This window comes from Geotrypetes seraphini, chromosome 4, assembly GCF_902459505.1.
Source record: "Geotrypetes seraphini chromosome 4, aGeoSer1.1, whole genome shotgun sequence".
Lineage (NCBI taxonomy): Eukaryota > Metazoa > Chordata > Amphibia > Gymnophiona > Dermophiidae > Geotrypetes > Geotrypetes seraphini.
In genome coordinates this window covers 230,419,521-230,443,550 of record NC_047087.1, presented here as the reverse complement: position 1 = coordinate 230,443,550, position 24,030 = coordinate 230,419,521, and the positions used below count along the sequence as shown (strand labels likewise).

Below are 24,030 nucleotides of genomic sequence, written 5' to 3'. Positions count from 1 at the left end.
CCTGCCCTATACCTTGTACCCCCTCTGGTGGTCTAGTGGTACGCCAGGACAGGGTACAGTGCAGGTCTAAGTGGTAGGCAGTCCCAGTCCCTAGGCAGTCCCAGGCCTCCCAGCACCTTTAAATTCTGGTGGTGCAGTGGTGTATCGGCAGGAGTGAGCTTTCCATGCTTCGCCCCTCCCTCACTGGACGACTTCATTATCATGGGGCCAGCGGTGCACAAGGCAGGAGTAAGCTTTTAGCGCTCCAGCCTGGGCCCGTGCCGCTCCCTGAATGGCTGCTGTCAGTTCTCGCAGGATTCGCTCTTGCCTTGTGCGCCGCTGGCCCCGAGATAATGAGGCAGCCGTCCAGTGAGAGAGGGGAAAGAGCGTGGAAAGCTCGCTCCTGCTGATACACCACTGGACCACTAACATTTAAAGGTTTGTGGAGGGGAGGGTTAAATTCACTCCATAAGACGCACAGACATTTCCACCCACTTTTTTGAGGAAAAAAGTGTGTCTTATGGAATGAAAAATACGGTATGTTGTGGATGCTCTGTATAATTTTATGAGAGTTATGAGCAAGGTCTCGGCCTAAGCTATCTCCGCTCAACGGATGCTCTAGATCAGACAGTGGGCAAGAGATGCTACCTCTAAAGCTATGCTAAGCAGGCTTCCATTTCGGGGGCAGATGCTCTTTGACAAGGACCTAGATGATCTGATGGCCAGTGTGTCAGATCGTCATCCTAAGGCCTTATTGGACAGAAGACTCCAGATGACCAGAGTTCGGGCTGAGTCAATTTTTGATGCTCCTAAAGATTTTCTAAATTTTTGGGAAGCCCAACAACACAGAGACTCTTTCAGGGATCGCATCAGATTCAGCAGGGGCTATCACCCCTCACCAGCCACTAAGTAAGCACAATGATGCTAGGCCAGGGGCTGAGCTCCCTTAGATAGAGGGCAGACTTTTGGCCTTTTGGTTGGCCTGATCTCACATTGGTGCAGACCGCTGGGTTCTATACATAATCCGGGAGGAGTACAGTATAGAGTTCTGTGCGTCCCCAGACTTGGGCTCGGGCAGGTAGTGTTGGCGCTGCCATTGGGGGTGTGTGTGGGGGAAACCCCCCATATTACAGAGGAAACAGAACTTTTTCCCTAAAAATTAGGGAAAAACCCTGTTTCTTCTATAATGGGGGTTCCCCCATCAACCCCCCTTGGAGCGCTTTCAAATTGAGTTTAAATCCTGATGCAAATAATTTGCACGGAGGTGCAAATCATTTGCTTGCAAACTCACCAACTCAATCGCTTAGTGAGTGATTGAGTAGGTGCAGAGCCCTGACAGTAGTGACAGGAGAAGCAGCCTCTGTCACTGCTGTCAGGGCTTCTGCCAGTTTCTATCCTTCTTTTAAATTTAATGGCACAGATATTTTGCGTGTATTACACATGCAAAATATCTGCCCAATTAAAATGACCCCCCCCTAATAAAGCGCTCCCCCGATCCCCCCAAAATGGTAGGAGGGATGCCCACTTTCTCCTTCCGTCAGCCCCCCTGCAGTGCGGTTGGGTTGGCCAGGCCATCGGTCCCCTCCGTTCCAGTACCTTTAAGATGGAAGCAGGAGAATGCCAAGTCAAACCCCCCTCCTCTGGCCTGCTCCCGCTGCAATGCGGGCCTTAGGCTCTTCCCCAGTGCATCATGTGTTGCACGGGGAGGGCCCTAAGGCCCTGATTGGCTCAGGCGCCTCGAGCCCTGATTGGCTCAAGCACCTCCCTTGGTACAGGAATGGGGGCCCGATGGGTGTGTGTGATGGGGAAGATGGCCTGGCCGACCGGACCACACCATGGGGAGCGACAGCAGGAAGGAGTGGGCATCCCTCCTGCCATATCATTGTGGCAGTGACAGGAGTGAATGGGCATCCTTCCTGCCTTATTTCGGCGGCAATGGCAGGAGGGAATGGGCATCCCTCCTGCCATTTTTTTTGCTTTGGTGGGAGGGAGGGAGCTCTTTGTTGAGGGGTGCTTTTTTCTTTAATTGGGCAGATATTTTGCTTGTGTAATACACGCAAAATTTCTGTGCCATTAAAAGAAAAATAAACCCAGTTAGACCTGTGGTAACATAGCCAGGCAACACCTGTCGGTGTTGCATGGAACATCTACCAACATTGGAGTGGGCAAATAGCCAACTAAGCTAAATGTTGCCAAGTTTTAAAATGGTTTGAGGGTTTTCTTAAATTTAGAACTTATCAAATAAAGCTCCACAATGAACTTTCATACAGTTGGAGTAACCCTTGTGGAGTACCCCAGGGGTCTCCTCTGTCATCATTGCTTTTTAATATCTATTTGGCCTCTTTAGGCAACAGATTATCCCAGATAAAATTAAACTATTTAGTTATGCAGATGACATCACTATTTTAATTCCTGTACATACCTCTTTCTCTCAAATCAATCAAACTGTGGTTGAGATTTTACAGGTAATTGAATTTTGGATGGTAGAATTTAAATTGAAAATTAATACAGAAAAAAACTAAATTTTTCTTTGTGTCACTAAATTTAAATGAAGACGTTACATCTATTTTCCTAATTGATAAAATCTATAGCATCCAGTCAACCATAAAGATACTAATTTTGGATCATACCCTTACTATGAAAAATCAGATTGACTCGCTGGTCCGAAAGGGTTTCCATACTTTATGGAAACTAAGAACTATTAGAGCATATTTTGATATTAACTCCTTTCGATTGTTGGTTCAATCACTGGTCCTTAGTTGGATTATTGTAATATTGTGCATCTTGTTGGTACTCAGAAGAATCTTCGGAGATTGTGCATGATTCAGAATGCAGCATTCAGATTGATTTTTCATTTGAAGAAGTATGATCATGTCACTGATTTCTATAGCCAATTGCACTGGCTTCCAGTTGAGGTTCAGGTTAAATTTAAGCTCGGCTGTATTTGTTACAAGGCACTAACAGGTATAATTCCTGAGTATCTCAGGAATCTTTTATCATTACAAATTCTAAACATCCTAGACAATCTCATTCATTATTTTTATCCCCTTCTGTAAATGGTTGTAAATATAAGAAATTTCAGGATCGTTTGCTGTCTTTTCAACCAGCCTCTTGGACTAGGGATTTAACTCACATATTCAAAATCTCAAATTCATACCAACAATTTCGACGTGCCTTAAAGATGTATCTTTTTAAGAAATTTTTGTAAGTTAGATATAAGATGTTTATCCATTTGTATTATTAGTCTTTATGAACCGCATAGAACTTAGTGGTATTTGCGGTATACAAGTGCATTTTATGTTATGTTATGTTTCTTTTTAGAAATTCAGGTGCTATGTGTGGCACCATAGATCATTACTTGAGCTAGACATTAAAATAAAATTCATGTTTAAGGATGGGAGGGAGGTCTGAAGTAAATGATTATAAGACAATAATTCCAGGATAAGGACTTGAAATAACAAATGTTATAAGAGGTTCTATGTACTGACACATCACCTCTTATGATACACCAACCTCCTTGTTAATTCATTACTTAGGAGAGTATTTGATAAGTTGGGTTGCTGTATGAACAGCTTAAGCAGGATGTTATTTATCTACCTCTATATAAGTTGATCACATTGGCTTGTGAAAGAAACTTTTTTGAATCATTTGTACTTTATTATCCATAGGAATCCCCTTTTTCTATTAAATTATTACATTTGGATAGATTGTGAAGTGATCCATTTCATGTATTTTGGTAACACAGTTACTGTCAGGTCTACAGCAGTCAGGTTTTAGAATCATAAAACCCGATGCAAAACAGCCAAGCAAATGTTAGTGAATCAATCGCTTGGCTATTTTGTATGGGGTTTTACAAATTTGCATGGCTGGATCGGGAAATGGGCAATCGAGGGAGAAAACACGCATGGGCAGTTTTGTGAATCGGGTCGGATAGCAGCGATCGTTGCTAAACCTGTGAAGTACTATTCATGTTTTCAATATGTAATGTCCAAATCCTAATTTTATAAAGCTAGAATATATATAACTAAAACTAAAAAATGTGCGTCTCTCAAGGGGTTTTAATGTGTTTTGGGCAGGGTGGGATTAACATGTATTTTCTCTTTTAGGATTTAAATTCTGCATTTCTATTCTGCTAATACCAAAAACTTAGTTCAAAGTGGATTACATATTTATGCTATTTTGACCCAATTTATTTTAGACAGTTATGGTTCCAAAATGTATACACATAAGTAGCATATGAACATCTATTCCTCAGTGTATCTAATATAATAAAGAGCTAGCCACGCATGCGTACTCCTATTTGCGTGTTCCGTGCGCATGTAGGTCTGCGGCTGAAGAAATGCGCATGCGCGCTAATATGTCACCACCCGATCGCCTCCACAAGCCGGACCGCAGCCAGACGACGATCTCCGTTTCTCCTGCCGCCGCCGATCTCCATTCCTCCTTTGCCGCTCACCCCCTTCTCTTCCCGGGGGCCCGAATGGCGATTCCAGCAGCGTGTGCATCAGTCTTCACACGCTGCTTCGGGCCCTTCTACTGCCTTGATTTGCTCTGCCGCGTCTCTGATGATGTCATCAGGGACGTGCCAGAGTAAATCAGGGCAGTAGAAGGACCCGAAGCAGTGTTTGGAGACTGATGCAAGCGCTGCTGGAATCACCACGTTTGTAGTCCGTACCGCGGGAAGGGAAAGGGAGGGGTAGAGGAAACGCTAATGCTGCTGCACAGGGAACTGGTGGGGGGGAGGGAAATGGAGGGGGAGGGAATGCTGCTTTGGACAGACAGACAGAAAGAGGAAGGGAAACACAAAGAAAATAAGAAAGACACAGGGGCAGGTGCACAGGGAACTGGTGTGGGGGAGGGAAATGGAGGGGGATGGAATGCTGCTTTGGACAGACAGACAGAGGGAGGAAGGGAGACAGAAAGAAAAGAAGAAAGACACAGGGGCAGGGAGATACACAGAAAGACAGACAGGCAAAGGGGGCCAGGGACAGAGACAGACAGAAAGGACAGCGGGAGCCGCGTCAGGAGGGATGCGGGATGCGGCAGTGGGAACTTTTCCAATGGGTGCAACTGGGCGGCTGTCGGGAACCTCTGATCAGGGGCAGAGCAAGGTAAGAGTATCATAGGGATAAGAAGGAGGAGGGGGGATAAAAAAAGGAAGGGATGCCTACTGCTGGACAGGGGGAGAAGGAAAGAGATGCTGATGGACACGGAGGGGTGAAGAAAAAGGAATGGAGGACTAATGTTGGACAGGGGGAGAAGGAAAGAGGTGCTGCTGGACAGGGGGAGGTTAAACAAAGGGAGAAGGGCTGCTGCTGCATAAGGAGAGCAGTGAAGGGGTGGTGGTGGACACAGGAGAGGTAAAAGGAAGGGAAAATGGACAGGGGGAGCAGGCAAGGGGTGGTGATGGACAGCCAAGGAAAAAGAAAGGCAGAAAGAAAGAAAGCGGCTAAGGAGAGAGAGAGAAAGAAATAAAGACAGACACACACACATATGTTCTAGCACCCGTTAATATAACGGGCTTAAAGACTAGTTTTACAATAACCTCTATGTTCAAAATTTCTTGCAGAACTTGACATCCTGATTCAATTGTCTCAATTCTGATATGTATCCTTTCTATAGTGCCACTGTAAATTAAATTTACTGCCCTTTCATTGGAGAAATGTGTGCTAGTAATCACTCTTAAGTATCAAAAGAGATACCAAAATCTGCTGAATTAAATTATATCCACTGTAAGAACACACACACTTCTGTCTGCTTAACTCATTCATTTTAGTGTGCATTTTCTCCTAGATTGGGGGGGGGGGGGGAAACCAAAATGTATCCTGCCAAAAACACACTGGGCATGGAATCAATTGTTTCCCATTTTATTTTATTGCAGTATTCAATCTATCAAGAATCCCAAAAAGTGTTTTTAATAGTGTAAGCACTAGATAAGTAAATAAACACTTACCCCCATACCTGACAGTGACCATGGTTTTGTTTCCTGATTGAGCTGCTTCAAAAGTATATGTTTCCTGCAAAATACTAAATGTGTGTGTGCAATACACAAAACCAAAGCAAGCAGATATAGTATGTTCTTCTCAAAATATGGCATTGCTCCAAACTTTGATGTTTAACATTTTCTTGGACTCTTAGCCATTAAGTATGCATTCATATCACCTATAGTGACTTTTCCCACTAGTCCATGAGTTCTGTTCACTTATGATCAGCATTAAATGTTCTGATCAATATTCTAATACTGGCTAAGCTGTCTGTCAATGGCAGCAAAGATCTAATTTTGTTATGCTAGATTTAATGCTCTACAAATTTGTCAATACTGAGTGCTAGCATTTGTCAAACTGCATCCCAATCACTGAACAGAGCTCAAAAAGGCCCCCTAATTTGAATGAGATGCTAGCTGGGCTCTTCTTGACTGAAAAACAGACTATTTAAAGCCTCAGCCAGTGTCCTACCCATCAATGAGTCACTTCCACTTAATGTCAACATTGTTGATTCTGGCTGATGGCATTGCTATAATTCAGCGGTCAATCAGTGGTAGCAGAGGAATTGTCAATGTACTCTTCTGGGTATGAGGTAAACCTTCCTACTCTAATTTTTACTAGTGCAGGGTACTAGCACATTGAGCCAATTAGTCTGTCACTCCATAGAGCTCAACAGTTTTTTGTTTTTTTTAATCTTTGTAATGCAATCAGTTTTCAAATGCTCCCTATATTAGCTGTTTCTGTTGAACCACCTCAATTATTGTATAAACATAATTATAATTGTATCATGCCAACAGGCATTATACATATAAAATCAAAACAGATTTTATGAGATTTTTGTGTCAATACAACTCAGTTTTATCCTTGAAAAAGCAGTCAGCATATTTTCACATGTGGGTTTCGTCTTCCATGGAGCCCGGTATGGACAGTGGTAAAAGTGGATTGTCACTTTAAGTTTTTAGAAACTTTGCAATTGCTCTCACTGTGCATGGTGAGTGCCTTTCCATCTGATGGCGGCTTGCGGTACCTCAGTTCTTCATTTTCCATGGAGCAAAATACTTTTTTTTTTTTAACTTCATCCAAAGCGTTCCTGTCAACGTTTTTCTATTTTTAGCCCTTTGCCTTTCTATATTGTTTTTTCTTTACCATATCTGTAAAAAAAAAAAAAAAGTATGTATATATATATATATATTCATATATTCCTTTGAGATATATATATATATATATTTTCCTTTATTTTTTTGTATCTCAATTGGGCCTTTCAGCCTTCTTTTTCCTATCTCAGCGGTTCTCATTTTCATCATTTGAGTTTTTTGACCTAGCCGCCAAGATTTTTCCATCCATGTCTAAACCTTTGAGTGGTTTCAAAAAGTGTTGTCAGTGCCAGTGCCCTATTTCAGTCATTGACCTGCACAGTTGGTGCTTACAGTATTTGGGGGCCTGAGCATCAATTAGACATTTGTACTCTGTTCTACACTACAGAAATGCTCGTTGTAGGCTCAACATATCCAACAGGAGAAACTGTTTGGCTTGACCATGGACTCCGGTGATAAATCCAAGCTGGCGGTGCTGGCATCGACATTGGAAGCTGTTCCTCTATTGGGCAAGCCCGCTAAGAAGCCATTCTCTTCCCAAAAAGCGTTGCAGGCCTCTACAGCATCGTCCCTCAATGCAAGCCAAGTGTCAATGCCATCGATCTCCTTCAATGCAGGCTGTCTTTTCTATGGGCGTGAATTCTCATTGAGGTCTCCCACTCCTCGATACCCAACAGCACTGATGGTACAAGCTATTGAGCCAATAGTACCATATAAGTCTTTAAAGAACAACTCAATGAGCATTTCTGGAGGGAGTTCGGTTATCGCTTTAAAATTGTACTCGACATCATTGCTTACATCGACTCCATTGGTACAAGCCCAGACTGAATGAAGCACTCCGAGGCCACATGGTACGGATTCCAGATCTGCATCGATGTGGCACCGCTCTACATTGTATCGACGCTCTCCATCAAAGCATCGACGTACATCTACATCACATGCTTTCAGATGCAAAAGATCATCGCGTTGCTCGTCATCAGATCAGTACCAATGTCGTCAAAGAAGCTGAGCACATTTGGAACTGGGCAATTGCTCAAAACATATTTCTCAAAGACATATAAGTACAATGTAAACAGAATATTCTAGCTGACAAGCTCAGCAGTTTTCTTCACCTACACGAGTGAACTCTCAACTCCAGTCTTGCACTATATTTTCTCACTATTGGGGACTCCTCAGATAGACTTGTATGTGTCTCCCCATACCCATAAATTGCCTCAATTCTACTCCAGACAGTACTTTCTTCATCGTCTCGAAGCAGATGCATTTCTTCTGGACTGGACAAACAAGTTTCTCTATGCATTTCTGTCAATCCCTCTCATTCTAAAGACCTTAGTCAAGCTCAAGCACAAGTCAGCCACCATTATCTGATAGCTCCTTGTTGGCCCAGACAACCTGGTTTTTCCTTCTACTTCAGCTGAGTGCTAAGGTTCCAATTCCTTTACAGATCTTTCCATCTCTGTTCATTCAGAGTCAAGGATCTCTTTTACATCCCAATATGCAATCTCTGCCCCTAACAGCTTGGTACCTCTTAGTCTGACTTCAGCAGATTTTAATCTTTCTGACTCAGTACAATCCATTATAGCTGCTTCCTGGAAACTTTCTACTCAGCAATGCTATCAACATGAGTGGACACGTTTCAATTCGTAGTGTACTCTTCATAATCAAGATACTTCCTCCTCTTCTCTTCCTTTAGTGTTGGACTATCTTCTCCATTTATCTAATTCTGGACTTAAAACCACTTCTGTCAGAGTTTACCTCAGTGCTATTAGTGCTTTCCATGCTCCTGTCAACAATAAACTTCTGCCCACTCATCCGCTTGTTTCCCAGTTTATGAAAGGACTTTTCAACTTCAAACCTCCGCTCAAGCAGCCTCCAGTTGTCTGGGATCTTAATGTAGTCCTCGCCAGTCTGATGAAGCCGCCATTTGAACCATTGGCATTTACTAATCTTAAGTTTCTCACTTGGAAAGTAGTCTTCTTGATCTCTATCACTTCCGCTCATCGACTGAGTGAACTTCAAGCATTGGTTTCCGACCCACCGTACACAATATTTCATCATGACAAGGTGGTTCTCAGGACCTAAATTCCTCCCCAAAGTAGTCACGGAATTTCACCTGAATCAGTCCATTGTGCTTCCAGTTTTTTTTCCCCAAAGCCTCATTCTCACCCTGGAGAAACAGCTCTTCATACATTGGACTGTAAGTGTGCCTTGGCTTACTACATACAAAGGACTAAACCACACAGGACTTCACCTCAACTGTTCATCTCTTTTGATCCTATCAGGTAGGACCTGCCTATAACCAAAATAACTATTTTCACATGGCTAGCAGCCTGCATTTCCTTCTGCTGTGCTCAGGCTGAGCTGCAACTTGAGGAATGTGTTACAGCACACAAGGTCTGATCTTTGGCATCATCAGTAACTTTCTTACGTTCCACTCCTATTGATGAAATTTGCAAACCAGCTACTTGGTCCTCAATTCACATATTCACTTCTCACTACTGTCTGGAATCCTATTCCAGATGAGATGGCCATTTCAGCCATGCAGCATTACAGATTTTATTTTCTTCTTAATGACCAACTCTCCTCCATCCCATTTCAGTAAGCTAGAAAGTCTCACATGTGACAATATGCTGCCTGCTTGTCCAAGGATAAAGCACAGTTACTTACATAACAGGTGTTATCCGGGGAGAGCAGGCAGATATTCTTGCATCTCTCCCACCTTCCCTGGTTGGCTTCTTAACTTGCTTACAGAACTGAGGGTACCGCGAGCCAACATTGAGTGGGAAGGCACTCACGCATGCGCGGTTCAGAAAGTCGCAAAGTTTCTAAAAACTTTGTGGCAATCCATTTTTATCACTGTCTGTACTGGGCTCCGTGGATGACATCACCCACATGTGAGAATATCTGCCTGTTGTCCCCGGATAAAACCTGTTATGGTAAGCAACTGTGCGTTCTCTCCAAACCATATTTGGCCATACTAGTGATTTTTGGCATAAAAGCTAGATGGGATATGGTTTTGAACTTTAGGTATCAGGAGCAGTGACAAAAGAAGCAGCTGTCTTCTAGCTCTTTCTAGACTCTGTCATTTTTGTTGTGCATCAAGATCGTGCTGGCCCTCTGTCAGATTTGAAGATGTCTGTTGAGCTGCAGTGTGTCATTCTACGTTCTCATCCATACAAGTCTGACCACTGTCTTTTTGTGTAGGAAAAATAAGACAATGGATAGTACATGAAACTATTATTTTAATTAATGCTAAATGAAAAATTAAAGGCAATTGTTAAATTACACAATAACTGGAACAGAGCTAGTGAAATGCAACATATGCATTCATACATTGCCTGTTGGATAGTTTGTCCGTGCACAGTGCAGTGTTCGGCCTTTAGTCATGTGGGAGCCATGAGGTCAGAAACATGAACACTCCATTGCAAGATTGCACCATCGAAGAACAACATGAAGTAGTGCACTTTCTTTGGGCAGAGGGAGTGAAACCTGTGGAAATTCACTGTGAGGTATTGACTAAGTATGGACATAGCACCATGAATCAACAAAAGGTTTAAGTGGTAAAATGTTTTAAAGCAGGAAGAACAGGTGTAACTGATGAAGGTCGTTCTAGACACCCATCAACATTGTGCACATGAGCACATTGACGGGGTGGATGCCTTGATTTGAGAAGACCAAAGGATGATGGTGTCCTAGTTGGCTGCAAACTTGGATATCAAGTTTCAAGTTTTTATTAAAATTTGATAGTCGCTTATCAAGTTTTTAAGCAAGTTTAACAATTTAAAGTGGAGGGGTTCTTAAAGAAAAAGAAAAGAAACGCCATTAACAATACAAATATTGTAAAAAAAAAAAAAACACAACACAACACAAAAAAACACAAAGTAAATTAAATGGTGTACTTAATACTATACAGATTAGACTAGACTTACAGAAAATAAAAGGTGGAAAGGGAGGAAATACAATTGTAAAAAGGAAAGAGAACATTGAAGAGAAGGACGTGAGGAAGGTAGAACCTGCCTATTTTTTCTGTAAAAGGATTGCTGTACAAAAGAATGAAAAGGGATTAGATATTAAAGGCTTCTTTAAACAGATGGCTCTTGAGAAGGTCTTTAAAGCAGTCTAAGTTATTTTCTTCCCTCACAAAATTGGTCAGTATGTTCCAAAGTTGAGGGGCAACCATGGAAAAGATGTCTTGACATTTGGTGCCAATCAAATTACATTATGTAATTTACGGTCTAAAAATCTGAGGAGGCGTGATGGCTCATATGGGATAAGGTATTTTATGATGAAATGTGGGGGGTTTGGTTTGGTTTGCTATAATGCATGATGACTTGGAATATAGGAAAGTCTGTGCACGATGGGTTCTCAAACAGTTTACTGATCTGCACAAGCAGCAGTATGTGGAGTTTGTGACTCAGTTCCTGAGACGATATGAGGAGGTTCTGAGTATTCTGGAGACAGTTGTCACTGGCAACGAGACATGGGTGCATCACTGCAACCTGGAGAGCAAAGAACAAAGCATAATGAAGTAAAGGAAGCGGTGTTTAGAGAATGACATGGGGGACAAATTTTCCCTGTCCCTGCAGGAACTCAATTTCCCCGCGAGTTTTGTCGCTGTCCCTATCTCAGCTCCATTCCTGTAAACTCTGCCTTAACTGCACAAGCCTCAAACACTTATGATTTTAAAGTGTTTGAGGCTTGTGCAGATGACAACAGAGCTTGCAGGAATTGGGCAGGGGCAGGGACAGGAAAAGAACTTGACAGGATGGGAAAATTAGTTCCCGTGGGGACGGGAAAAAATTTGTCCCCGTGTCATTCTCTAGCGGTGTTCACTTGGTTTTGAGAGTAGCCAAAAGACTTCTATGCAGGAATGCAGAAGCTAGTTGAACGATACAACAAATGTGTTTTCTTGCATAGAGACTATGCGGAAAAGTGATATGTTCAATTGCTCACAGTTACTTCTATTAAAGTCATTAAATGTGTGTTGCCTTTACTTTTTGATTTACCTTCATATGTTGGCATTATAAATCTTCCTCAGTTTTATTTGCTGAAACTATGATGAATGCTTCTGGGATAGAGTTCATTGGTATATACAGTACCATTTGGGACAGCCCTTTCTCCTAAGCTCTTTGACATCCCCCTTTAAGCATTTGAGCAGTCTCTCCCAGATCAGTTACTTCTTAGTGGACAGGATTTTGAAAAGTGGTTTTTGATATTTGTGGTTTCCTTAAATAAGTTTTTCTTTGCATCAGACGTTTGCAGAGCATCTTGAATCTGGTACAGGAAAAACAGTATTTTCAAGTGTACAAGATCTGCAGCTGTTGATATGATACCACTACTCCAGACAGAGCTAATAAGTACACTGAGCTATATCTACCATCTCTAACCTTTCACACAGTAGTTTAAAGCAGTATTTCTCAACACGCGGTAGACGTACCCTTGGGAGTATGCAGCATGGCTACCGTGAAGAATATTCCCTGCCCATCCGTTGAAGCCATGCAGCCGGCGGCGGCAATCCCTCCTTGCTGCCCACCCCACCCACTGAAGCCACTGCTGGAGATCCCTGCCCGCCGACCCACAGGGCTTCTCTCCAATGTCAGAGCTGATGTCAGAGGAAAGCCTTCCGGGTTGGGGGGGTGCTCTCAGTTACCTCCTTGCTGCACTTGCTCATTCTACCTTCAGCGGTTTGCTGGGGGGACGCGCAGGCAGTAGCGGTTCATATACTGCATGTAGCTGCCCCAGAAACCTTCTTTCCAGCATCAAAGCTGATGTCAGAGGGAAGGCTTGTGTGTCAACCACATGCAGCATGTAAATTGCTGCCTATGCACCCCCCCAACAAGCCGCTGAAGGCAGATAGAGCAAGTGTGGCTCGAACAAGTAAGGGGACACAATCTTTCTTGGTCAAAGGGAGAAAGGAGGGGGAGGGAAGGAGCACATTGGGGCATTGGAGGGGCATGATTCTGGGACAACGGTTTGGAAGGTAGGGAGGGGGCACAAACTCGACTCAGAAGGAAGGGAGATGGCATGAACATGGGACACAGAAGGAGGGGGCACTAACTTGGGACATAGGAGGGAGGAAATAGAAAGGGAGAATTGTTGGTCACGAGTGTGTGAGTGTGAGGGAAAGAGATGGTGCACATGGGTAATAATAATAATCAGTTTATATACCACAAAGCTGAAAAGTTATATGCGGTTTACAATAGTTAAAAAAAACAATAAAAGAAGTTGAATAGAACTAAAAAAGTTAAAAGCCAATAATTAGATACACTAAAAATGATCAAAATAGTGCATAATAAAATTTTTACGAATTAGCTGCCTAAATACTTCGAAAACAGATATGTTTTTAGGTGTCTCCTAAATTCCCCATAAGTGTCAGTAAGCAAAAGCAATTGTTCTAAATCCTTACCCCATAACACTACTTGATATGAAAAAAAGATTTTGATGATGTTTTTTAAGTTTGCATCCTCTAACAGACAGAAAAACAAAATTCAGATGTGAGTTTCTCATGTCTATTGGTTGCAAATGAGAAAAGCTCAATTATATATTTGGGAGCTAAACCAAACAAAACCTTAAAACAGAAGCAACCAAACTTAAACTTCACCCGCGCCTCCATTGGCAGCCAATGCAGTACTCGATAGGAGGGTGTTACGTGATCATATTTCTTCAACCTAAAAATCAGCCTGACCACCTCATTTTGTACTGTTCACAATTGTTGCATATTCTTCTGGGAAATTGCCAAATAGGCAATACTGCAGTAATCAAGAGACTGTATCAAAACTCTAAATGATGAAATATCAAAATACGCCCTAATGGACCGAAGCTTCCAAAGAGTAAAGAAACCCTTTCTGACCAAAGAGTCCACCTGATTCTTCATAGTCTAGCCCTGGTCCAGTATTATTTCCAAAACCTTAATGGTAGATTGAATAGGATAGTTGAATTTTATACGTAATTATGTTTTAATATCAAAAGGGCGTGGTGAAGCTACAAAAAACTTTGATTTTTCTGAGTTAAGCTTCAGTCTAATTCAGTCATCCATTGCTCCATTAGACCTAATACTTCTGTTGCTTTAGGAATAACTTCAGAAAGAGAAATAGCAATGGAATAATGATCGTAAAATCATCTACATAACTAAACAGCTTTATCCCCAGCTGGGAAAACTGCACACCTAATGATGACACATAAACATTAAAGAGCAATGGGGACAATGGTGAATCTTGCGGAATGCCAGGTGAATTATTCCAAATGCCTGAAAGATCATTATTGAAACGAACTTGATAGGTGCGATACATGAGAAAGCCCCAAAACCATTCTAACACCTCTCCTCCTCAATTGATATTTGTTAGACTTAGGGGATACATGGCGTGAAGAAGTTGAGAAACACTGGTTTAACTGGTGAAGAAGGGCATATAATCCAAAGCCTCTTATGTAAGAGCCCTCAAAAAAATGTGAGCTCATTCCCCTCCTTTTCCCTGCTGTGTTTAGCTGTTTGTGTATGTGATATTCAAAGACAGAATATTTACTCAAGCCTGCTAATAAACCTGCTTGACCCGAACCTGCACTTTTCAATAGGTCTGTCTCTGTGGTCTTTTCATGTGGAGGCTACTGGGCGCGGTTAGTAGGCTGCAGCCATTTGGTTTATGGCCCCACTTGAGCTGCATAGTTATGTGCCTTTGAACAAATTTGCCTAATGTGTTTTTCCCCTCCTAAATTTAAATATTATATAGTAACTAGATCCCCCTTACCCATAGGTTTGGTAAAGCCATTAAAGAACTATACAGATTATGTGCATTAAAACTTTATTGACCTTTCCACAGCATATTCTATTTATCTACATTCAGCAATGCTGGTCTAAAACAGAATTCAAAGCACAATTTTAAAACCATTTTGTTTAAACAGTTTGCAGAGGACAGTAGTGTAAAAAAAATGTTCAAGCATCTGTCTGACTCTCCAAGAAGCTGGTAATGAAAATAGCACTTAATTAGATACTAGTCTTTTGTCATCCTTTTCATCCCTCCTTGAAACCCTATTGCCTCCTAACAAACAGTAATCTAAAATGGAAATAAAAGAGAAATCTGGGGTGTGAATTCTTATTCAGTACAGCATTTTAACTGTAATCAACTACTTGTTGCCTAGACAACAAGCTGTTGCATACATATCTTAAGGAACATTTCAGTCCTGAGGATTTACAGAATTATACAGTTGTGGGATTGACATTTGGCACTGCGTTTGAAGGAAGTTTTTTTATTTGGATGACTTATTCAAATAGTGCAGCTAAATTCTTTTTCTTGTAAAATACAATTTGAATCAATTTGCTAAATATATAATTAAGGTTTATTCAAAGAAATAAATACAATAAAATTAGATTTATTTAAAATAGTGCCTATTTAAACATTTGTGATTTGGCTTGTGAATTTTTCCATAAACTTTTTACTTGATGTCTGCAAAATAATAGCTCTTAGATAAGTATTTAAACCTCCTTTTAAGAACTGAAAAGCAGCCGCTTTGAAGACTCCCTTTTGGTTTAAGTATCTTACTCCAGCAGTCAGAAGCTGTTAAGCTTTTAGTTCTTCTGTCATATTTGTGGGTTTTCATAACAGACAATGAGTGAATGATGGTTGGTCGACTTAAAACACTTGAGCATAGGGGCAATTGTATGCACTGCCTTGGGTTCCATTTATTTCTGAATGAAAATCTTCAACAGTTTGTGTCACTCATACCAGTTGACTAAGAAGAGGAGAAAGAAATGCACCATGTTGCTAACTGTGCGTGAAATTGATGTGTTAAGAGTTACTGACCAAATGTTTCAGAGTCTGCAAATATCTTCTTATATGATGGAAGAAAAATCCCTCAGCCAGTTTGATGACATACATCTTAAAGGAAGAGGTGATTTAATAGAGGCTGTCTGTGTGCATCATTGTCAGCAAACTGACAACCTTTAGCATGTATTTTTGATGATGATACTATCTGATGCTGATGGGCATATGTTTGCAAGTTGATTGAAAATACTCCTTAAGAATTAGAGATAGCAAAAATAACCAGCTTTTCTCTACAGATTTCATCTGGACTTTTTACAGGTTTATTACTGTAGGTATGCATTTTTTCTTCAGCTTTTTAAAATTTGTCATAAGATACTGATGGAAGTGTGTAAAACAATAAGTGTATCTGTAGTTTTTGTGGGTACTATGCTAACCCATTTTCTTAGTAAATTCCCTAAGGAAAAGAAGTATTCAGAGATATTATAAGAACATGAGAATAGCCTTACTGGGTCAGACCAATGGTCAATCAGGCCCAATAGCCTTTTCTCACTGTGGCCATTCCAAGTCACTAGTACCTGGCCAAAACCCAAGAGTAGCAACATTCCATGCTTCTGATCCAGGACAAGCAATGGCTTCCCCCATGTCTTTCTCAATAACAGAGTATGGACTTTTCCTCCAGGAAATTGTCCAAACCTTTCTTAAAACCAGCTGCGCTATCCACTCTTACAACAACTTCTGGCAATGTGTTCCAGAGCTTAACTATTCTCTGAGTGAAAAAATATTTCCTCCTATTGGTTTTAAAAGTACTTCCCTGTAACGTTGAGCTCCCTAGTCTTAATAATTTTTGACGGAGTGAACTCCATTCAGGATTCTGTAGACTTCAATCATATCTCCCTTCAGTCGTCTCTTTTCCAAGTTGAAGAGCCCTAACCTTTTTAGTTTTTCCTCATACAAGAGGAGTTCCATCCCTTTTTATCATCTTGATCACTCTTCTTTGAACTATCTCTAGTGCCACTAAATCTTTCTTGAGATAAGGAGACCAGAATTGAAAGCAATACTCCAGGTGAGGTCGCACCATAGAGCGATACAGAGGCATTATTACATTCTTAGTCTTGTTAACCATCTATTTTTAAATAATTCCCTAGCATCTTGTTTATACTACATTTTTTCTGTAGATACCTTTTCTCTTACTAATATACAGTTTTGAAAAAGTACAAAATATGCTGCTTTAACATCCAGACCAAACCAGTCAAGAAACAGTAGATTATGTCCGTTGACCAGCAGGTGGAAACAAAATGAAAGCTTTGCACTTTGTCCTATAAGAGTACCATAGAGTCTTATTTCTTTAGAATGGTGGTGGTCTATTATGCAGCTTTTGGACTGTTTGGAAAACTCCTGAGCCAATTAGGGACTGTTTCAGAGGAGGGTTTAATGTTATACTGTGGATTATCAGCTTTACATTTAAAAAAATGAAGATAATCATATTTTGAGCATGAGATCCTCCCAGGAATTAGTGTTTTTCCTCCCTCCATTTATCTGCTGGTTCTTCCTTTGTACTCTGGTAAATTGTAAGTATTAAAAGCTTAAGTTAATGACAAACATGAGGAGAACCTTACTGTATCTGATGGCTATCAGGTTATAGTATTTACCGTATTTTTCGCTCTAAAAGACGCACTCCCCCCCCCCCAAAAGTGGGTGGAAATAAGGGTGCGTCTTATGGAGCGAATACTAACTAATCCCCCCCCCCCGCCCCTACCTTCATTTCTCTGGCGGTACAGGTGGTCCAGCGCTGTATGGCAGGAGCTTTCAGCCTCCTACCCTTCTCTCCTGCTTTCTCTCCCCAGTGGCAGCGACAGAGCGGCAAGCAGGCAGGTGCGAGTTTCTCGCTTCCTGCCTTGCCACTACGCCTGCCTGCCTGTCACTAGGCTTCTAGGCCTGCCTGACTGCCATTAGGCCTGCCTGCCCTGTCCCGGCCTAGCACTAGATCACCAGAGGGGGGACAGAGTATAAATCCTGGCGGGGAGGGGGACAGGTTACAGAGCCTGGTAAGGAGTGTGGGATTGGGTGCAGAGCCTGGCAGGGAGAATTTAGTTCTGAATGTGAGAACTTTGTTTTTCCTTCTTTGGGGGAGTTTGTTTTCTTGCTTGTCTGCGGAGGCACTGCCATTGGTTCCATGTTTATTCATGATTGGGCTTGCTCTGGAGTAGAGAATGACATGGGGACAAATTTTTCCTCGTCCCTGCGGGAACTCAGTTTTCCTGTCCCCGCGAGTTTTGTCGCTGTCCCTGTTCCTGCCCTATTCCTGTAAGTTCTGCCTTAAATGCACAAGCCTCAAACACTTATGATTTTAAAGTGCTTGAGGCTTGCAGGAATGGGGCAGGTACAGGAAAATAACTCACCAGGTTGGGACTGGAAAATGAATTCCCGCGTCCTATGTCATTCTCTACTCTGGAGTAACATAGGTCAAAGCACCAGACTAGATTTAAAACACTTGTATTCCTGTGCTGGCTTTCAGGCACTTTATGGAATGGACGCTTTGGCAGTGTATGTTAAACTGCTCTTGATGTGGAAGTTGGAAGGCCACCACTTTTCTGCTGGACACTGCTTCTTGCAGGACAGGTTCTGATCAATTGGGGTACCATGCAAATACTTTGGCTACCAATTCAGGAGCAGTGTTTTTACCCAGATAAAGAATATGCAGACTTCAATCTCAGATCTAATTGCCTCTGCATCAGAAAATGCCTCGGATTTTGGATTTACATGCATGTACTGGGATCCATGGCAATGTCAATAGATCAAGTTCCATGTCCTTGGGCTCCTGAGCCTGTAAACAAAACTTTCTCCTCTATCCTTAAGTTGGTGTGTCCATTTACTGTGGACATTGCAGGCAAATGTCAGCAGGAAGTGGTGGCTTTGGTCCAGCAATTTTTGGGGAATATGCCTGGACTCGCCCGACTAGATAATTGTCACAACCAATGCTTGTCTGTTTGGGGATTGCACTGCCAGAGTCAGGTGACTCAAGGGACTCAATCATAGACACAGACACTTGGTCCATCATTCAGCTGGAACTCAAAGCTGTTCATCTAGTCCTTCAGGCTATTTAGGTCACAGCTGCAAGGATCATTGGTAAGAATATATTTCAACAATGTAACTGCAGTGGCTTATATCAAAGGATTGTTTGAAAACAAACAGGAGAAACTGCCTTCACACCAGTGAACAGCAAACAAAACAACAAAGGTGACCAATTGGTGCTCAATCTCTTTTATTGGGATAGACTCAACACGATCGTGTTTCAACCCAAGAGGGCCTGCCTCAGGAGTCTTATGGTCAAATCATGATAATTAAAACATTCATAATCCACAGAATCTTTTAAATCATCCTATGAAAGCACCACTCCTTTTTGAATCAATGTATACTGCTGACTGTGAAAGTAAAGATGAAGCTTCCTGAGATGCAACATAGTATATTGTTTTGATTATTAGCAATCCGTTTCTTGTAGTCAGTAGCAATAACGGACCCCGGAAGAAGGTCTCTTGTGACCGAAACACGGGCCGGGGAGGGGAAGGCCCATTTTGGAAGAGGTGGGCCAACTGGTTGGAGGGAGTTTGTATCACTGCAGTCAGCCATCTGATTAAAGGTATGGGGGAAAGGGGTCAGAGGGTGGAGGGGCATTGTGATGCAGCTGGAGAGAATGGGCATCTCTTTCGCTGCTGGGGAGGGGGGTGTTGTGTGGCAATGAGAGAGAATGGGCATCTCTCCCGCTGCAGGGAGGTGTTGTGATGCACTGGGAGAGAATGGGCATCTCTCCCACTGCTGGGGTGGGGGTTCGCTTGGCAGCGGGAGAGATTGAACATCTCTTCCACTGTTGTTATGGATTTTTTTTTTATTTTTGCGTTTTATCACCAGCGATGGGCACATGCAAATTTAGCGAGTCTTCGCTACTCTCCACCAACCTCATTTACATGAGCGTTTTTTGGAGGATGACTTGCTTTTTTAAATTTGTTACCAGAATGGCTGCGATAGCAGCCTGTCATTTTTTAACACAGATTTTTAAGAATCTAGGCCTCAGTATTTTGGTTTTGTCTTCATCTATGGTTATGTGAGTTTCTAAGTTAAACTGGGCCATAAGGATAAAGGTTTGGAAAGTACTGCTGTGGCACTTATGAGTATATACTGCAGTAGCTTGCAGTCAGAGGCTTCAAGAGATTCAGTAAATCTCTAGCTTCGCCAAGAAGCTTTTTTAACTTGTTATTTTTTGCAATCTTTGCAGCCTCAGATACCTTATGTTTGCAGAGAGCAGGCATCTGGAAAGGTGTGAAAGTGTTGTTTTGGGCTGCATGAGATTTCTGAGCTGCAGTTTCTGTCCTTGGAGAGGAATATTGAGTTACATATAGATCAGGGGTAGTTCTGCACTTTTTGATGACTGCTCTGCTCATGTTAGTACAATGATTCTGATGCCACACTGCTGATTAAGGAGCTGAGCTGGCATGCTTGAGTAGACGGTTGTAGCTGCAATGCCACTTTCCTTTCCTAGCCCCAAACCCTAGACCTACCACTGCTTTTCTCCTGAGTCTTCCTGTGATTGCTGGAGCTGAATCTCATTGCTGGTCCCCAGATCTGAGGAGGGGGAGGGAAAAAGAGAAACAGACAAAGGATACACTTGGTTTTGCAGGATACAGAGGCCTCCAGCGGAAGCAGTCAATACTATCCAACAGGTAAAGAATTAATCTATTGGCTGTTCATACAGTCAAAATAAAAACCTATTGAACTCTTCAATATTACTGAAGGTGATCATGATATCCAGTATCTGTTGGAAATTTGTTGCTTCTGTTACAGTGGGATATGCTATTAATGTGTCCACTGAACCTTTCTTGCTGTTTTTATTAGAGTGAAGGTATGGCATTGGGATCACCAAGCTCCTCTTGTTGAATACCCTAATTAAGTATCACTGCACGGTACTGGAATACTCTTAAATAAATGTAGTACTTTTTTTTCATATTAACTTTCTTGATCCTTTTGTTCTTAAATATTGTACTGCTTATAACTAGTTGGCATTTTAGCCACATAATTACACAATTTTTTTTTTTTTTACTATTGTCACTGCAAGAAATTTGATGGTCTCTGAAATGGAGCTCCCTTTTTTTGTTAAAAAAAAGCATGTAGACTGGTTGGTCTGTAACTGGGATACATAAAAAGGGATATTCACACTTAACTTTTCTCATTTGTAGTGGATGATTCAACAACCACATAAAGTATCAACTTTCTTTGGCTGCATTGGAAGAGATAACTTTGGTGAAATCCTGAAGAAGAAGGCTGAAGAAGCTCATGTTGATGCTCATTATTATGAGCAAAGTGAACAGCCAACAGGGACATGTGCTGCCTGCATCACTGGTGACAACAGGTCAGATTTTTTTTGAGTTGCTTTTGTACTATTTTATATGTCTATAGCTGCAATTAAGTTATTTGTAATATTTGACTGTTGAAAATTTGTTTTGAGCCAGGGGAGGAAATCATGTCCTAGCCCTTGATGTAGAGATAGGAGTGCAGCTCCATAAAAGACAGAGCTACATGAGACATCACAGACCTTTGGTAATCCTGATCTTCCACCAGAGCTAGAGTATTGAGAGAGACTCCTGGAGTGTAAAAGCAGCCTTTGCTCTTTTTGTTCTTCGGATTGAAAAATGTTGTAACATGAAATAAGATGAAAGCCATTAATCAGCTTGCTGTCTCTGGAAATGTAGACTGGTACCATAAATTTCTTAAAAATATACATGTAAGAATAAAAAATGTCTTCATCCCTGAGGTAATCACATAAGAATCATTATGTCAAAGCTATACATCTAAAGAGCCAAAGGAAGAATGGGTGTTTTAAAAGATAAATTCAGAGTTACTGTACTGTCATAGACCTCCATACATTTGTAACAGTATCAAGTATGCAAAAAGTGCTGATTGATGAAAATAAACTTCCACAGTCTTTAGGATGTTATGTTAATCATGTTTTCTATTATGCCTTTAAATATTCAGTTTAAGGTTGGGTTACATTATAAGAGCTTAGGCCATTTTCACAGGAAATTAGTTACAATGAACAGAATGACAAGGACATTCAATAGGATTGTTAGTACAGGTAGATCAGTACATTAGGTCATAATTTCAAATAACTAGTTGCAAGTAGGTCATTGTTGGCTCTTCGTTTTGTCCCAGGAGTTGCATTATACAGTTTAGAAATGGGCTTTTACAATTACCATTTCAGTTACTTCAGGGTTGGCTCCATGTCTTGGTAGAAAATTGCTTTTAAAAGTTTCTGAATCTGAGATGGTGGTCACAAGATCATAGTGTAAATGGTAGTTGGTTTCAGCATTTTGCTAATCTGTTTGATGGCTAAGGTAATTTGGTAGACTTTATATCAGGGGTGTCCAACCTTTTGGCTTCCCTGGGCCGCATTGGCCGAAAAAAATGTTTCTGAGGCCACACAAACGCGCAAACCCTGCAGCAAGACAGAGGAGAGAGCCAGCAAGATGGTAAACACCCGGGGGCAGCAGAGGAAAACACTGCATCGCCCTCGACCAGGGCCGCACAAAATACTTCAGGGGGCCGCAGGTTGGACACCCCTGCTTTATACTGTTGCATGCTGGAAATTTTAAGTAGAAAAGATTTACATAAGAACATAAGTAGTGCCTCTGCCGGGTCAGACCAGAGGTCCATCCCGCCCAGCAGTCCGCCCCCGCGGCGGCCCAACAGGTCATGACCTGCCTTAATCACCAGAAGGGGCCCCCTTGCCCCCTAGGTTTCTCATCGAAGTCCTATCTTCCCATCAATGTCCTAACCCTCCGGCCTTGCACCTGCACGACCTGGTGAGCTGTCTATACTTATGCAACACCCCAGCACCTCCCTCAGTACCCCACGATCCCCTTTTCCCTCAGGAATCTATCCAATCCCTGTTTGAATCCCTGTACTGTACTCTGCCGGATCACTTCCTCCGGGAGCGCATTCCATTTGTCCACGACCCTTTGGGTGAAGAAAAACTTCCTTGCATTTGATTTGAACCTATCTCCCTTCAGTTTCTCTGAGTGCCCCCTTGTACCTGTCGTCCCTTTTAGTCTGAAGAACCTGTCCCTGTCCACCCTCTCTATGCCCCTAAGTATTTTGAAGGTCTCTATCATATCCCCCCCTGAGCCTCCTTTTTTCCAGAGAGAAGAGCCCCAGTTTATCCAGCCTCTCAGCATATGGGAAGTTTTCCAGCCCTCTTACCAGTTTCGTTGCCCTCCTTTGGACTCTCTCAAGAACTGCCATGTCCTTCTTGAGGTGCGGTGACCAATATTGAACGCAGTATTCCAGATGTGGGCGCACCATCGCTCGATACAGCGGCATGATGACTTCCCGCGTCCTGGTTGATATGCCCCTCTTGATGATGCCCAGCATCCTGTTGGCTTTCTTCGAGGCTGCTGCACACTGTGCGGATGGTTTCATGGATGGATCCACTAGCACACCCAAGTCTCTCTCAAGTCCGGTGTCTTCCAGCAATCTCCCCCCCATTTTATACTCGAACAACGGGTTCTTTTTCCCTATGTGCATGACCTTGCATTTATCTACGTTAAAGTGCATTTGCCATTTGTTTGCCTCCAGCTTATCGAGGTCCCTTTGCAGTTCCTCACACTCCTCCCTGGTCCTAACTCTGGCGCAGAGCTTGGTATCGTCTGCAAATTTTATAACCTCACACTTTGCCTCCATTTCCAGGTCATTGATAAATATGTTGAAGAGTAGCGGCCCCAGCACCGATCCCTGCGGCACACCGCTCGTGACTCCCCGCCAGTCAGAATATTGGCCCTTTACTCCGACCCTCTGTAGTCTACCTGACAGCCAGTGCTTGATCCATCCATATTTCTGGTGGAATATCTGTTGGAGGCACCCTGGAGCAGGTAGTCAAGGCATTCCCTCTCAGAATCTTAAAGGCAGATATGTCTAATTAAAACTTGATCCTTGCGGTTATCGGCAGCCAATGTAGTTTCATATAGTAGAGCTGCAGGTGTTTCAATTTCCAGAGCCCATATGAGTCATACTGCTGCATTTTGAGCTAGTTGTAGACGTGATAGCAGTGTTTTAGAACAAAGAACTAGTGTTATGTTACAGTAATCTAGTCGAGATAGGATTAGGGATTGCACTAAAGTTTGGAAAACCTCTATTTTTAGAATAAACATCATGTTCATAATGTTTATTCTA

General features: G+C 42.1%; 1 protein-coding gene across 3 annotated transcripts in view; it reads left to right on the top strand.

Annotated features, from left to right (window-relative positions):
- Positions 1–24,030, top strand: part of ADK (adenosine kinase) — a 594,014-nt gene that overhangs the window by 185,211 nt on the left and 384,773 nt on the right. For all 3 annotated transcript variants that reach the window (XM_033941773.1, XM_033941775.1, XM_033941774.1), the window contains exon 5: positions 21,042–21,214. In XM_033941773.1, coding sequence (XP_033797664.1) covers positions 21,042–21,214 — 173 coding nt within the window. The remainder of the gene's footprint in view (positions 1–21,041; positions 21,215–24,030) is intronic.